We start from the raw sequence: 17466 nt of genomic DNA on the forward strand, positions 1-17466 counted from the left end.
CTTGATTTGATCTATAGTTTATTGCGTTTGGGTAGAGGCCGTTGAAAAATGAATCGAGAAATTTTCGTGGAATCATTTGTTAAGGAGAGGGTCCACAACTTATAAATCTTGTCAGGGTAATATTAGGGGAAGAGAAGAAATAATCGAAATTAAAGGACACATGCCCATTTCCCTGTTATGTACTCATGCTCCTCATTCAAAAAAAGGTTTTGAAAATTCAGACAAAAGTGTATCCTTCTTGGTGCTTCATTGTTTTACTCGAACCAGAGTTCACACTGATGGTCATACTACATTTAACCATCTCTTTCAAACTCGTTAATTATCACAACCAATATAAGATGTTACAAGTTAGTATTATAAAGTTTTGCAAAGTATATATGTTAGTGCATGTCATACCTCGTACTATTAACACACAACAAAGATGTGTCCGATATGCTATGAATGAATGTACGTACAGGCTTTATCAGCAATGAAACCGATGAGCAAGAGTCGGGCCGAAATGTATTGTAGAAGAGGGAAATCAACCTCATCATATAGGGGAGCACATAGAGTTAAGCTTGAGATTGTTCTTTAGCTATCTTATCCTTTTTCGTCCTCTGGAAATTGGGTCTTATCAGCTGGCCAGCTACTGGAGCTTGAACTGCAGTAGTATTAGTGGATTCAAAAGGTATAAGGGGCCTTTTTGCTGGTGGACACACATCACCACCGGCAATACTGCTTGAGGTAATCGATGAAACTGCTTTTCTCTTAATCTCACTGGGGATTTCCAATCTCTCAAGGATGCTTGAGGTTTTTTCATCTAATTTCTTGCTATTTTGTAATGGTGAAGTAGCCTGTTGCTCTCTCTCTGAGTTGGATGAACGAGGGAAGGAATCTGCGTCAGGGAGTTCTTCGACGACAATTTGTTCCCATTCTCCTGTAACAGGTTTGTCAGCCCCTCCTGATGAGGTAACTTGTGGATTCAAGTTTGACTCCGAACTCTCTTCTTCTCTTTTAGGGCGTTTTACCCTGCAGTAATGAAATATTCAGTATATTTCACAAGGTTATAGCATAAAAAACTGTAAAATGAGTACCATAAATCAGGAGTTCAGGTTATGATCCTGCCGATTTTATTTTCAATAAACACGGCCCAAAGGGAAGAGCCAAGGCCCGAGGAACTTAAATATTTAGTTAATTGTTCCAAAGCTGGAATCCAAGCTGCGTAGAAGTGATGCAAAAGTAAATGTACAACAATTTAGTATTTTTAGCATTGGTTCAACTTGACCACTGAACCTTTTCATCACCAAGAACAGCAAGGATACTTGTATGCTTAATTCATCACAAGCAAAACTATAATTGTCAAACCTTGTACATATCAAAGTGCAAGCCACGCAACTGAATATCAGAATCTGTTAGGACTACGATGGGTCATTTTGGGAGTAACGGCCGCAAATAAATTTTTTTTGAATTTGGTAAGAGCCTCTTTTTTTGTAAACAAATAAAAAGGTACATATTTAAGAACTGAAATCCTTTTCATTAGAAACACAAACAATGTGTAAAGTATTAAAACTAGTTTGATTGTTGAAATGATTAAAAAATAGACATAATTGATGTTATTTGAAAAATTAAATAAAAAAATTAATAATACATTCAATAAATAAAGTGGTAGAATTTTTATTAATAAATATTTAACCAGAAATATTTAAAAATATAATTAAAAACAATGAGTTAAATTATTTTTTAAAAAAATAATTAAGCATGTGCAAAAGGTAATAATTTGGATATATTAAAATAATATTTAAAAATTATTATTTAAAAAAAAGACGGAGGAGTAAAAGAATTGATAAAAATAAATAAACTTTGATAAAATATAAAGGATAGAGAGGATACTTTTTGAAAGCGAAAAGAAAATATTTTTGTAGAACAATAAACTGAAATAACAGAACAATACAAAATAATTTCTATTCACTCTTTTTAACATGTTCGATGTGCTTCTAAAAAAGAGAAATATATATAAAATTACACCACCCTTAAAACTAATGTTCAGGGATTTCCCACAGGAACAACGACTATTAACAAGCGTGAATCAACCTTGCCGCCAGCGCAAGCTAGAACCTTAGAAGAAAATAAGAAAATTAATCCCAAAAAATCACCTTTTTAGTAAGCCTATTTACGTGTACCTTTATGGGCTAACATCAGTTATACTTTTGAAACTATCAAAAGTCTCATATCGCTTCTAAGAGTTAAAAGGTAATGACAGCAGAATTTTTGTTCTTGTGGACATGTTACCTAACTTTCAGCAATGTTGCACTTCGACCACCAGAAAGTTAACCTTACTCAAGGAAACTCAATCACAGCTCGAAACCGGTCCAATTATAAAATACTAGTCATCATTTCTCAACCAAGTCAAGATTCCAACCTACAGATAAATCTACCATTTCTGGCATCATAGCATGGCATTCCTGAAGTCAAAAAACCAACAGACTAGCTGAAGTCTAGTTTTCGAGTATCTAAACTGAATATCACAAGCTAGAAACCACAAATCCCAAATAACAATAGCAGAAAAAGTTCAAAATAAAAATGTAACAGAAAAATTATAATTGAAGAAAATGATTTACCTGATATGTAGGCTATGTTTTACAAGCAAGTCCAGTTTCCGATGGAAGCCTCTCTCGTGCTGGACAGGGTCGTACTTGTTTATTTCTATCTGGGAATAGTAAATCATCTTTTATTATCATCCCAACATGATAAAACATGATAACTTTCCGGAAATTATGCAGCTAATTTTCTATCTCTATCCTAATTGAGGTCAAATGACCATGTCACTGAAGTGATTCACATGTTTGAACAGATTATCATATTAATTTTTTGATAGAACGCAAGTAGATACAAACATGCATATGCTTTTCAATATGAAGAACATAACTTCTTATTTAATTCTATGTTACAAAAACACTCCCCGTCTTTATGTGTATATATGAAAAAAAGAACAGTGTGGAGTCACTTTCATTCATTACTTACAAGTATACAGCTCTGCACTAGATATCAGAAAATGAAAACATTAATGCCTGCCTTACTAGCGACGAAAAAACTATTGAGACAATCCATATCTAACCTTGAGCAGAGACTCTTGAACGGTGTTTTCAATCTCTTTATACTCACCACAGTGAATGAAACGGCTGGCATCAGGGATGGGGAGAAATTCTTCTGACGCTAAAAGCCGCTGCACATTAAGGAAGATTCTGGAGTGATGGGGAATAGAGGAGAAAGGAAGTCTATCATGCAAACTTTCTTAAAACTATTAAAAAGTTCAGCATTATGTGTTTATCTAGGTTTTATTGAAGAAACGTAAAAGAAAGCAAATCAAATGAAAACATTTTCCTTTCTAATTCTGCAATAATTACTTTGAAACCTTTGGATGTATTCGAGTATCGTGAAGAAATATATAAAATAAATGCATAAATCAACAAGTAACTCTTAAATTTAAGTTCCGTCTTCTTTTTCCTTAAAACAAAGTACTTCGTCTAAGATCTAAATGTAGATTTAAGATAAAAAACAATGATATTGTTCCGAATCGGAATCAGATATGAAGAAAATGGAATTGAATATATGTACTATGGGATGACGAAAACAATTTTTATTCTTATCCTATGAATTTGTCCCCTCTGTCGTTACCTCTAGTGTGTAGGTAGTTAATTCCTTATTGGGGGAGTTTTGGAAGATTAAGAATGGAAACAAATTGTGTGTGAATACCAAAACCATTTTAAAAGGGTAAAATGAAAAATATCAAGGCCGTGAAGGGTTGAAATGTAAGAGAATATAAGAGCTCTTTCTGGATACAGATTTATGTGAGAAGGTTAGACAGTAGAAAGAATAAAATAGATGAAGAAAACGGAGATGATAAAGTAACACAAAATCAGAGCGTGGTTGGAAGAGCAATTACCCTAAGGATCATCAACCCTTTCTCCGAAGGTAAAAGAATATAATAGCATTTGAATGAGGTCTCCATTAAAGTTTCCAGATTACAATTAGAAGAGCAAACCAAGCCCTGATCAAGGGAATTTAGAACACCACAGGCTGCTTGAAAGACTGCGAAAAAGGAGCCAAAATGAGAGTAATCAATACCAAGCTCATGGAGAATACTGTAGATCTACTGATCCGCACCTTGGTTGTTGAGCTTTGACATATCCATACCATCCATATGAGGAAAAGTTGATGGAGTAACAGCATAGGTAGTGCCAATTATTATCCCTATCAGGAACAGGTAGATTGACGGGTTACAATTAGAAAGCGTTGAAAGTGCAACCATTTACTATTATGGATGAACCAATTAATATTTCTTTCAGATTACTGAGAATTTACAGGGTCTTGAAGGCTCTCAAGAGAGCATAAAAAGGAAATGTTAAATTCTGGTGTTTAGCTTGCCCCAGTTCAGATTTCACATCTTGAACATGCATATCAGTTATAAATTAAACATCCATCTGGGTACTACATCTGGGTACTACGTGGCCCTTCATAACCACCAAAGGAATAGAGACATCTTAAAAACAATGTCTGATGGATCACAGTGCAAAATGAAATTTCTTTCGAGGGTGCTTTTGAAATATACAAGAATGGGAACTGCTATTTGTCTCTCAAACATTAGCCAATGGAAGTCTTTCTATTTGCTTGTAAAATATGCAATTGAACATAGATAATTAACTGCAGAACTTGCAAATAGAGATTGAATCAAATCTCACAAAATAAGTTGGACACGACTTTTATTGGTGGACCACCTGGTTGGAAAGCTTAAGGTACTTGAAATAGAAGGCGTTAAGGTCATGTTGTCTCAATCAAGCCTCAAGGATAGAAACTCAATCTTAAAAAAGCACCAACAGAAAAGTATCAACATTAAGTAGATAAGATTTATGCTTGTTGCTCATCCTTGATTTTCGTCAAAACCATCGCAAGATTCAATAACATATATTCCAATAAATAGACGTCTCATTCAGAGATTTACCTTCACTTAAAGAACCTAAATCTGTTCTCTGAATGACATTGAAGTTGATTGGTGAAGATACTTTTTGGAGTTTCTCACTGCTATAGAAAGAAGGCATATAGAGGGTTGTTTGTTCACCAATCTTAACAGAATTCTCCCAAATTTCTAAGGTTTCAAGATTATTTTTGGTTATTTGACAATGAGAAGACTTTGAGTGGCCCAGTGGAATGCCGTGACACCTGCAAGTCTATTTGAATAAAAGCTACATGTAAGCACAGTAGATGTCATGTTACTGCAGAAAGCAAAGCCAATGTAAACAAGGAACATATCCAACTTAAGATAACCAGTATTATCTCAAAGAACTCTGGGAACCTTTTGATTTGTAGAGCACAGAAACAATTTTTTCAAAAAAAAAAATGCAAATTTTTTTTTTTGAAAAATGCAATCCTTTACCTATCTTCTTATGGCTCTTTGCTCAAACTATCACAAAGCTATAAACAATGTAACCTCTTTATTTTTACATGGAATATCCTATGTAACATTCAATGATACATAAGAGTGTGGAACTCCTTCATATAGACTATGGCTGCTAGTGGAACTTCCAAAAGGAAACGCACACTAAAAAATTGATGTCTGCATTTAGATTTTTTTTCCTATTTAAATCACACGATCATGAAACAAACTGTTGATTTAAAAGTTTATGACAACAATGTAAATATTTCGTCACAGTGAATAAAATATGAAGATACCTTGCAAAAAATGAATCCATCAATTATAGGGTTGAAGAATGTGAACAAGTTGCAGGATAACTGGTTCAGAGAGCCTAAAAGGTTGATTTTGAAGATGAAATGAGCCTGTAGTTGTTCTTCCTCCTCAACTTTTAATTCTTGAAACCATCTTTTCACAAGACCAGACAGTACAAGGAGATCTGCGAATAGATTTTGTATGAGTAAAAGCATCGGAATAATGCATGTTCACAACTTCAGCGATAACTTTGTGATGGACATATGACTATAGTCTCCAAACAGTTATCCTTAGTTTCTTGCATGCGACCAGAACTAGGTCCAGGTAAATTCAAATATGGTGTTTCATGACTGGCGTACATATTAATAAAATTCCCGAGACATCTTTCAATTTGACCAATTTATGGAAGTTAAACAATAAGCCTACAAGATGCCTGCCGTTATCTTTCTGTTTTTCCATAATTATGTGGAAAAGATAAATTAAAATGATTTTCAATAAATTTATAATTCGTTTTAACATGATAATTAGCATATTAGGGATCCAAACGAAGGCATTGCTGCCTGAAAAAAATGAAGACTTGGCAATAAAAAGAGGAGAAACTGTATTTGTATAACATGGTATGTGTATTATCCACAATCACATCATATGCAGCCATGCAGGAGAAACTTTATGTCGTTAAACTAGTGAAAGTAAGACTAGATCACACTGAAAATATGAGTTATATCATGCAATATCAGTGCATTAACCTGGAACAAATGCCGAAAATTTGCAGTTCCTAAGATCGCCAAGCTGCTTTACAACGTGGTTGATATTCACAGTGACATCACCAAAGAGACTTGCTTTTCGCTCCAAAAAAACAAACTCGAGGGACACATTTTTGTCCGTGGTATCCTATTAAAATGCCTACCAGCTAGTGAATATAATATAGTTATTCAGAAAACCAGTTAATTGAAGACAATGGTGGAATCGTCTGACCAGTATGGTATCTCTTGTCACATGGTCCAGGGTTTCAACGAAACAAGAACATATAACTATTACTTTTCTTTCAATAGCTCTCTCAGAAGATTTCCATGAGTTTAAGACTATTTCATCTAGAACCTCTTCTAGCTTTAGTTCTGCGATAAAATCATCACAATTAGCAATCATTCCAACTGGGAATAAGGGTAGTTAATTCAAGCATGCATCAATATACTTCATACTTATAATGAGAGAAACCTATAGGGGAGTTGCAACAAGAAGTACCATAACAGAATAGAGATTCAAACTCATTAAAATCAGGACTGAAGTTGTCAGTGGGCAAAGAATTCAAAGCATGGTGAAAGTCATGCAGATTGAAGTCTCGTCGGGGACTATAAGCAGCCTTTATCTGTCACAATAGCAGTTCCACCTTCTTAGACTTGTGGAAATAAGGCAGGTTACTTTTGTGTGTAAGAAAGAGGAATCATTCATCCTCATTGCAGGGAAAACAAATAGACAATCAGACAAACAAAATAGTCCTAGAACATTTTAACTTTTTAGCTCTAAAGCCACACTAATTTGAACACAATGAGACCCCGAGGTGAAAAAGCAAGGCATGCCAATCCAAAAAAAAAACCTTACTGAAAGTTAACATTCTGTTCCCCAACAATATCGTCAGACATAAACAATAACTTCACTAAAGCGTAGGAAAACACTCTACTAGCTTAAAGTTGAATTTATACAGTCGCGCACAAGAGAAACAATTTCGAGTAGAAAACCTCATCGTAACAACAATACATATCTGTCAAGATGTAGTAAAGTCCAATGGGATCTAGCAGGGGCTTCGACTTAGTGGTACCGGAGCTGTCTCTGCAGTTGGACGACGAAAGTGCGTAGTAATTCCCCAACATCCTCAGCGACTAGTAAAGCAGACAAAAATCGAATTCAAAAAGCATCCGATTCACAAATTAACTTCTCAGACGTCGAGATTCAGGGGACGCGATCAAAAAATCAACCGATTTAGCTAACTTCTTCGATTATTTCATTCCAGCTTGGCGAGTATACCTGCTTCAAATCTTGAAGAAGTGGAGGTGGTAAGGTCCGAAGATCCAAAACAAAGCAGAGCATAACCATTTTCAGCTGACTTTGCTTCGCCTCTCGATTCAATTTCCTCAACGGAAAAAGTGAACGGTTGCAATGTCCTCGGGTTTATATATATACCTGTGTGCCTATAGTTTGGCGCGAGGAAGAGGTTTATGTGAAATTAGGATTGGCTTCGATTCTAATCACAAAATATAAAGTTCGAATTGGGCTCAAATTTATTCTATTCCAATTCAATTAGAAGACTAGGTATTAACGGTCTCACGAATCTTTATGTGTGAGACGGATCAACCTACCGATATTCAAAATAAAAAATAATATACTATTAGCATAAAAAGTAATATTTTTTCATGTATAACTCAAATAAGATATATATCTCACAAAATACGACCCATGAGAATGTATCACACAAGTTTTTGCTCAATTAAAAATTTGAAATTTTTAAAAAATTTGCACGAATTCAGTTCAAATTAAAGCTTAAGTTCGAGCCCGACTCGAAATATTCAAATATGTTCGCAAACCATTTAAATTTTTTTCCAGCAAATAAGCCTTCGAAGGCTGGAATTAATTTATTTAATATATTATTACATTATATAAATAAAATATTAATTTAACAAACTATCGAACAAAATATTTTAGGCTCGAGTTCGACTCGAATCTGATAAACTCAAATATAAAGCAAATATTTTTCGAGTAGGCTTGAAAAGCTCTTGAATCGACTCGATTTTTTTCACTCATAGTCCCAACCTACCGTTAAAAAAATTAGTTTTTAAGTTTAGTTATTTTAATACAGGTATTTATATATATGTTTTACAAATTTACCTTAATCACTAGAACTTATCATTTTTCTTAGGATGATTATCTTTAACATTCTCGTTAAATAATTATTTACACAACACTTTTTTTGCGAAATCCTTTATTTAGCATGATGAGAATGATATTAATATGTGGAATAAATAAGGATTTATGTGTTATGTTTTTATAAATTATCAGTGAAATCTAAACGAAAAAATATATATAACAATAAACACTCTGATGAATATAAGAACGGACAGACTGAAAAATCGTTATATTATATAAAACAATAATATAATATCATAGATATTATATTTTAAATTATAAAAAATTTAAAAGTATATATAAATAATAAAAAAGATATATTTATTCAAATTTGAAATCTAAATATAAATATAATATGCATGTAAATGTACAAAAAATTATTTACCAAAGTTTAAAAACTATATAACTATATACATATATTTAAAATACTAATTATAATTATATACTTTTAAAAACAAAAACAATAAATTAAATAAATTCTATTATTAGGAAAAAATATTTTTAACGAATTCCAAATTTCAAATAATTATGTATATATAACAAAATATTAAATTTAAGTTTTAAAAAATAATAATTTTTCAAATAAAAAATAATAAAAATTATGGAAACTTGTTCAATAAATTCTGAAAATCTGGTTCAACATGTTATGCCAGTTCAACCGCTTTTGACCGATTTGACTTGCTAAAATTGTTTTTTAGACACATCGGACCATACCCGTGACCGGTTCTCCGTTGAACTGGATCGGCCGGTTCTGAAAACACTGATTTAAAATAGTCTCATTTTAGCTATATGATACGTAACATTATCTAAGGGTGTCAATTCAGGTGGGTTGGGTGGGTTGGATCAGGTTGAGCAATAGTACTATTCAAAAATTGTTCAACCCGAACCCAACCCGAAAACACTTAACTCGAACTCGAACCCGAATCAACCCGATTTCGATTTTTTTAAAAATTTTTTTTAAAGAAAATTAAATAAAATTCAAAAAAAAATTAATATTTTAATTTAAACACAATAACAATATCTCTCTCATATATATGATTTAAATTTGAAAGTCGAATTGTAGAAAAATAAAATATATTTACTAAATCAAATAAACAATTGTTTAGAAAATAAAAAATGTTCAAAATAAATATTAATTATGAAAAATTTATGATATAAATATATAATAAAATTTTTTCACACATACAGTATACAAAAATGTAGACAATATTTATTAATATATTTTTTTAAAAAAAATTAAAATTTTCGGGTCAACCCAACCCGATCAATTTTTTTTGGTCAGCTATCGGGTCCAACCCGATCTAACCCAAACCCGAAAACCCCAAACCAAAACCTGATTTTTTTCAGATTGAATCGTGTCGGATTAGTGAGTCATATCTGATTTTGACATCCTTTAACATTTTCCTCAAACATAATCATCAAAATATCTTTAGTTAGTTGTTAGTAATCTTCAAAATTATTGAAAAAATAAAACTGAAAACTAAATCAAATAATTAGTATATAAAGAGAAAAAGTATTGCATGTACTTATAATTTAAGTAGATATATAAAATCGTATGGTATACTAAAATTTAATAAATGTATATGTCTAGAATCACTAATATAAATCAGAGTAAGTCTCTTGTGAGATGTCAACCCTACCGATATTCACAATAAAAAGTAATACTCTTAGCATAAAAAGTAATTTTTTTCATGAATGATTCAAATAAGAGATCTATCTCACAAAATACGATCCGTGAGACCATCTCACACAAGTTTTTGCCAATAAATCAAACTCCATACTCACATAACATTGATTACAAAACTAAAAAATAAAACTGTAAACTTTTTGCAAAAATAGCTAGGTCCTTTAATTTTATCTATTTTGTGTTTGTGTTATAATTATTTAAATTTGAGTTTTGGTCCCATAAGTTAGATTTTGTTTTTATTTTTGGTTTTTTTTTCTAGAAACTGACATATTATCAAAAATATTGATTTGATATCGAGAACATCGACATGTCGACACCACGTAAAATTCCGTAAAAAGGAACTAAAACGAAAGCACAACATAATTCACATTACCAAAATTCAAATTTGAATGTTTACGGAATCAATACACAAAACAAGAAAAGTGAAAAAGACCATTTTGGAAATTATCCCAAAGCTTTTTCTAATTAAACGTCACCCCCTATTCCCCTAACAAGTTCCCAACATCAATTCCATCCAAATCAAAACCCTCCAAAGAAGTTGAATTCTTCATCACCATTCCCTTCACAACTTCCGAAACATTACTGCCCGCAAACATGGCACCAGTAATACGCACAAGCCCAGGATTCTGGCTGTTCAGCACAGAAAAAACCGTAGCAGTCTCGAAACCAGCATTGAAACAATAGTGCAGCAGCCCTCTTGGAAAGACAAACACATCACCTTCTTTCAAACCCTTCTGAAAAACCCGATCATTCGAGTCCAAGAATCCGGCCACCACGACTCCGCTTCTCACATACATCATCTCCGAAGCCCTCGGGTGAGCATGTGGCATCAGTGTTCCATCCACTTCTATGTCGACTCGTGCTGTTGATATGCCGAGAGTGTTGAGTCCTGGAAACTCTGCTGCTGTGGCCATGATCATCGATGAACCGTAGAAGTTGTCCGTTTCGCCGGGTTCGTTCAGCAACGAGGATTTGAAATCCGAGGGTTTTATGTCTGATGGGTTCTTGCATGGAAGTCCATTAATGAAGATTTTTTCGTTCGAGAGGTCGGTCGGACATATGTCGTAAAGATTATCAGCATCACCTGCTAAGCTATATTGGATGAAAATTGGAAGACATGTTAGAAATGAAATGGCAGTACTTGGAATGGAGATTTTCATTGGTTTGAAGATTGATATATATTTGATTGAAAGTATATATTTTAAGGGATTCTAGGAGTATGTTGGTATATATATAAAAAATTAAAATTAAGTTCTTGAACTTGGAGTTTAATTCACTTCTTTATTGTTTTAGAGGTTGCTTAGCAGTGAAAAGGATGGTTGCTTGGAAGGAAGTTAGACACTTGGTCTTACGTTCATCTATGTTACATCTGGATAAACTCTCCCAATATAATGCATTCAAATTTTTGTATAATATGTGTGTAGGGAATTTAAGAGAAGTGATATATAAGAAGCTGTAATCAAAGAGTGGAAAGATGTTAATTTTGACATTGATTTTGATCATGTACAATGATGTCTGGATATGTTGGAAGTATATATAGTACTACACTAGTTGTGATACTCCATTAAATGCTAAAGCTTCTAGGAAGCACTTCTTATATTCTAGATTGATGGAATTGTTGTTTTTGAATGTCAGCTTCTATAGTATTTAACCACAATTCAGAAGCACAATTGTTTAAAATTACAATTTGACATCTGTATCTTAAAAATTTATCATATTCCACCATTGTTCTTGATTTTTATAAATATTTTTGAAGAATTTTTAAAATGCTAAATTTTATTTATATATCAATTTTTAAGAGTTTCGAATGGAACTCATAAAATTCCAATCATATTTTATCACAAGCATTTATTTATTTATTCGCATGTTTTATAATTTGCATTTCAAGATTTTTTTTACATATTTTTGTGCATTTTTACAATTTTTTCGTGTTTTTTTTTATTAATTTTGTATAAATTTTTAACCATTCATGTTATAAAAAGTTAAATTAATTTTGATGCAGAATATAATAATAATTATATAAATACATTCACAATGGTATGAATACCAAATTTTAGATAATTAAAAAAATAAATGATATATTGATTAAAGATATTATAGTCATTTTACTAAAAATTAATCTCTGAAGTAATTTTTCGCAAAATACTCAAATTTTAGCTTATATTAGTTTTAAATTTTTATTTCCAAACATTTTTACTTTTGTTTCTCACCCATTTCAAATTGATATTTAGAAGCAATCAATCTCTCAAACACTTCAATTAGAAAGCTTCTAACCATTGGAACTAACTACACTACGTGGGAATGGAAATACATAATCCAAAGAAATCAATAAAAACCTAGAAACCTTAAACCAATTGGCTATAATAATTGAGACACGTCAGCATCTGTTGTGGACTCCTTTAACAAGTACGGACTTTATTTCAAAGATGTCCTGAACTAGACAGGAAAATAGCATTTTGAAGGCACTGGAATGGGGTAGCCATTGTGATAGTTCTTTGTGATTAACTTCTGGTGCAGTTCATGAATTGAGATTAAAGTGGAAATACCTTTGATAACATTAGTTATAGGCTTGTACTCATCATCAAGACCATCTAATATTTCTAAATAAGATCTTCATGATCCATAGTTTCCCAAAGCTGCTAGTCATTCGGCTCGAGCTTAAAAAAACCGGTTACAGTCGGAAATTGTTTGGTGCCTTTTGTTGCTTGTTTTCTTAGTTACTTTATCTGCTTCATGTACCATGTTAATGGATAGCGTACGTGTCAGTAAGAACATCATAGCACATTTTCGTTAGTTGAGGAGTCGGCTACATGGATATTAGTTCTCCAAACTTAGCAATTTTCCTATATATCATCTCTTAAAACAAGATCCAAGATATCCTCCTTACCACCTTTATCCAAGTTTTTAATAGAATACTCTTCCTTCTACTCCTTCCATTAACATGTGATATGTCGGATTGGGGTCGTGTTTGGTCTCCTCTGCATATGACTAAATCATGTTAGACGTTTCCTCGCTAATCTAGTCCTCCATGGGCTTTCATTCCTAGCTAATTCTATTTTTGCGCGTTCCATATTTTTAACATATGTATTTCCAGGTGACGGTAAACTAATACCTGTACACAATTACTTGAAAGCATAATGTGAGTTCAATTCTCTTGGAGCGCTATGGATTTGATATCTGTGAACATGCACTGGTTTTATAAGCATTTGTCAGTTTTTTAACAGCTTTTCTACTGTTAGAAAGGAAATCCATAATTGCTCCTAGTTTCTTTTTTAAAATGAAATCTTGGGTATTATGGATGTAAAGCAGGTTAATATATATAAAATTGTATGGAAATTGATGTTTGAGAGAATCTGGGGTCATTCCGAAATTGTGTCAAGGTGATTGACGCATGATAATAGGACAAATTGTTTTTCACCATTTCCATTCCTTGTTCACTTTCTTGGCATTTTTCTTGTATATGATCTGGACAGGGAGGAAATGAATTCCAAGAACACATCAATGTAACTCACTAGCTGCAGGGTTCAGATTATTGGATGCAGACTTTTTTAGCGATGCTAAGGTTCGTTGGCGATTAAAGACTATTTATTTTGAGGAACTCACGAGATTGAAATGTGGGACGTGAACTGAGATAGTCGCCATTGATATATGTACTCCTACAAATGCTAGAGATCGAGAAGGGTGCCAGGGATATATTCCAATTATCAGATCCAATCGGAAATTAGTTGCTTCTGCTAATGGAGGATTAGAAAATCCATCTTGTTTGGTTCCAATTCAGGATGGCATCAATTAGGCACAACTTACCTCTGAAAGATTCAATTATCCTTCTCTATCTGGTGTGGAGCGGCCAAAGAATGATGATGACATTGCTTTTATGAGTGTAAGTTTCACTGGTTGGGGGAATCCACATAAAAGATCATTGCTATTTCAGATGTGATATTTGTTGGCTCAGATTCTTGAAATGGGGCAACTCATAAAGTCTGAACAGATCACATCTGAAGAACTAGCTGCAATCTTTTTGGGTAGATTGAAGAGTTATTACCAGTTCTAGAGCAGTGGTGTGGATGGGTTATGATACTTAGTTCGATTATCTGTTTCAATTAACCATCTGTATTGCTGCAGGTATGGTCACGTTCTGGACGCTGTAGTGACTATTACTGAAGAATTAGCATTCAAGCAAGCGGCACGAGCTGACAAATTGCTTGCACAAGGCATATATTTAGGTTAACCCTTTTGTTTCATTCTTTTTTTCTTTCCGTTTTCCTTGTTCATTCACAGCCAAATTCAAAATGCAATTGCATGCCTTTAAACTTTTATTAAATCCTTGTAGCACCCCTGAGGTTGTAGAGCTCATTTTGTATTCTAAACAGAAAAAGGAGCAAAAAGAAGAAAATGGAGCTTTAGCCCTTCGCAGGATTGTGGATCGGCCATATTTATGATGAAACCAGCAGAAATTCTTCTCGATGCATAGGCTATTGTTGATGATTCGTTCATGTTTTAAACTGGTATCTCAACCTTCATGATATCAATGTTTATGACAGTGTTTCTCAATGGTTGAAGGTGCCTTATTATGTATAGTATTTAACTATATTTATCTTGAGGGCATATTTTTTTAAATATATTTATTTATTATTATTTTTTTAAAAAAAATAATAAAAAAAATAAAAATTTAATTTATGTACCGACAATTGTCTTCAATTTTGTGGGTTTCCAATTTTAATAATTCAACACATCACATGAACGTGATTGCATTAGAATTATTGAATGCGAGACTTTCAATACATCTTCAAATTTACAATCATTTTTTTTACAACTTCTGAATATTTTGCTCTAAAAAAATTGCTTATTTCATTTCATATTCATAAACTTTATTTAATTTCAAGATTTAAGGAAGAACTTCAAGGTGCAATCGAGAACAAGTTTTCCTATTAGTTATATTCAGAAGAAATTCTCAGGTAAATTTCTTAATATTATTATGTCTGGCCTTCAAATTTCAAGTTTATTACGCAAAACTTCCATAAATAATTTTTTTAAAATTTCATGATATCCGATTTTCAGAAAATGAAAACAAATATTTTCAAGGCAGAGGTATCACGACTCTGATACCAAATGTTATAGTTTTTCACCAAAGTCATGTTTCTACATATATATGAATATGATAAACAATATGCGAAAGCGGATCGAGCGTTACCTCCGACCATCGAATAATTTGTAAGTATTTTGTTTTTCTCTGATTGAAGTCTCAGCACTCCAACTTTCCGTGGATGATGTATTTTTGTTCTTATGAGGTGTGTGCTTAGGACCTCAATCAAATAAGCATTTCACATACCATCAATGAGTTGATCGGGAACTCGAGAGTCAAAAGAAGAGACACATGTGTGTCTTAATTTTCTAAAGTTAAGGCGGCGTATGTACCGTTTGTCAAAAAATACAGACTTATGGTTGTCGTCATTTTCTACACGTTTATTCTTTTTTTGACATGAGTAATTTTTCTTACATGTCAACGATTCGGATGATCTTCATCTAGAGACATTCCTATAGCTGATCCATTTTTGGTTGATTCAACCAATCTAACTGTTGGATACCTCGATAATGCAGAGATGGATGTAAGTCAACCTAAGATAATCATGTATTTCGTTTCCATCCATTTTTCGTTCATTAACAACATTGAACTTACGATAATAAAATCTATAGGTTGTTCAGAAGCTCCAGTTAAAAGGTGTCAGAATGGTTCTGTTCAAACTGAATTACATTGTTGACTCTACTCAAGAGATCTTAAATTTCACGATGGATGTTGATATGTTGTCCCACTTCAATTCGATGAGTGACAACACATTGCACATGATGATGATTATGAAGCTCAAGATCAATGGCCCTATGATCAGAACAGCAAAAAGTACGAGATTTCGGGCCAGAGTCGTACCTGCAGTGGATTATGTCCAAATATGCCACCTGATCACTTGAAACTATTTTTCTTTTTTATCGGTCCTGGATTCTGAGACAATGAGTTTCTGTTAGCAGGCTCAACTGCTCAAGAGGAAAACTAACACGTGAAGTCAGAGACAGTTTCAAAGTTGATGCATTTATTGGAAATGCTGACTGGTCATGTGTTTCCAAATAAGATCATAAACTTTAAATCTATCATTCGCATAATTATATATTGTTTTATGTTATTAAGATAACTTATATTTAAATTCATTCTATTTTTTGTAAGCAATATGTAAATAAGTAATACATGAATTTAAGATTTCATTTATCGTTTCATTATTAACAATAAAATTATAATCAAAATTCATAGATTTCAAATTCTATCTTTTCAAATGCAATCTAAATGTTTTATAGAACCTAATAAATTTAAAAAAAAAAAACTAAAACGTTGGATACAATAATCCAAATTATATATTAAAGTATTGGATTTGAATAATCCAAATCACTTTATCCGTGTCTTTCAAAATCTAATAAAATAAATTTTTCTAATTACTCAATTAAGATATAATCATGTTATTATAACCGCAATTATGTGATAAATTATGTGTGTATATATATATATATATATAAAAATATATATATACCGCATAAATCTTGAGAATTTTGGAGAAGATATTTATTTTTCATTTTTTGAAGTAATGTCTACATATTTATAGTAATTGATGGAATTATAATGATTTGATTTTCCTTAAAATGATAAAAGGACAGAACACGAGGTAAAAAGTGTGTTTCCCAGTTTAGGCTAAAATCTAATCTCCTTTTTGCACATTCAACTGTTTGCTTTTTCTAAAATCAGTATATTTCCACTGCGACTCGAAAACATTTTATACCACATTGAAATATATACATATATATGAATAGAATAGTCTGACCCATCTTTATCTGTGAGATGAGTCAATCCTACTGATATTTAGAATAAAAAGTAATACTCTTAAGATAAAAAGTAATACTTTTTCATGGATGACCCAAATAAGATATTCGTCTCGCAAAATACGACCCGTGAGTTCGTCTCACACAAATTTTTGTCCATATATAAACTATATTCTGAAGTACGAGAACATTAAAATAAATAATTTAGCCATCTCGGTGTCACATAATTAAAAATAGCAAAAATTATCATATTTTGATTATTATTTCACCTTTATAAGCACATAACGTATACCAAACGACACTAGTTTTTTTTTTATCATCT

General features: G+C 32.4%; 2 protein-coding genes across 2 annotated transcripts; both read right to left on the minus strand.

Moving 5' to 3' along the window:
- Positions 1-336: 336 nt before the first annotated feature.
- LOC140991334 (uncharacterized) lies at positions 337-7907 on the minus strand. The gene is made up of 12 exons (XM_073461248.1): positions 7724-7907; positions 7438-7578; positions 6944-7067; positions 6677-6816; positions 6448-6592; positions 5707-5885; positions 4979-5204; positions 4144-4230; positions 3923-4068; positions 3095-3202; positions 2598-2686; positions 337-1008 (listed from the first exon to the last, which is right to left on the minus strand). The coding sequence occupies exons 1-12, from the start codon at positions 7790-7792 to the stop codon at positions 552-554; spliced, it is 1911 nt and encodes a 636-aa protein (XP_073317349.1). The 5' UTR covers positions 7793-7907; the 3' UTR covers positions 337-551.
- Positions 7908-10647: 2740 nt separating this feature from the next.
- LOC140956336 (germin-like protein subfamily 3 member 4) lies at positions 10648-11482 on the minus strand. The gene has a single exon (XM_073413048.1). The coding sequence runs from the start codon at positions 11444-11446 to the stop codon at positions 10766-10768; it is 681 nt and encodes a 226-aa protein (XP_073269149.1). The 5' UTR covers positions 11447-11482; the 3' UTR covers positions 10648-10765.
- Positions 11483-17466: the final 5984 nt, after the last annotated feature.

Source organism: Primulina huaijiensis, chromosome 13, assembly GCF_012295235.1.
Source record: "Primulina huaijiensis isolate GDHJ02 chromosome 13, ASM1229523v2, whole genome shotgun sequence".
In the NCBI taxonomy this organism is placed as follows: Eukaryota; Viridiplantae; Streptophyta; class Magnoliopsida; order Lamiales; family Gesneriaceae; genus Primulina; species Primulina huaijiensis.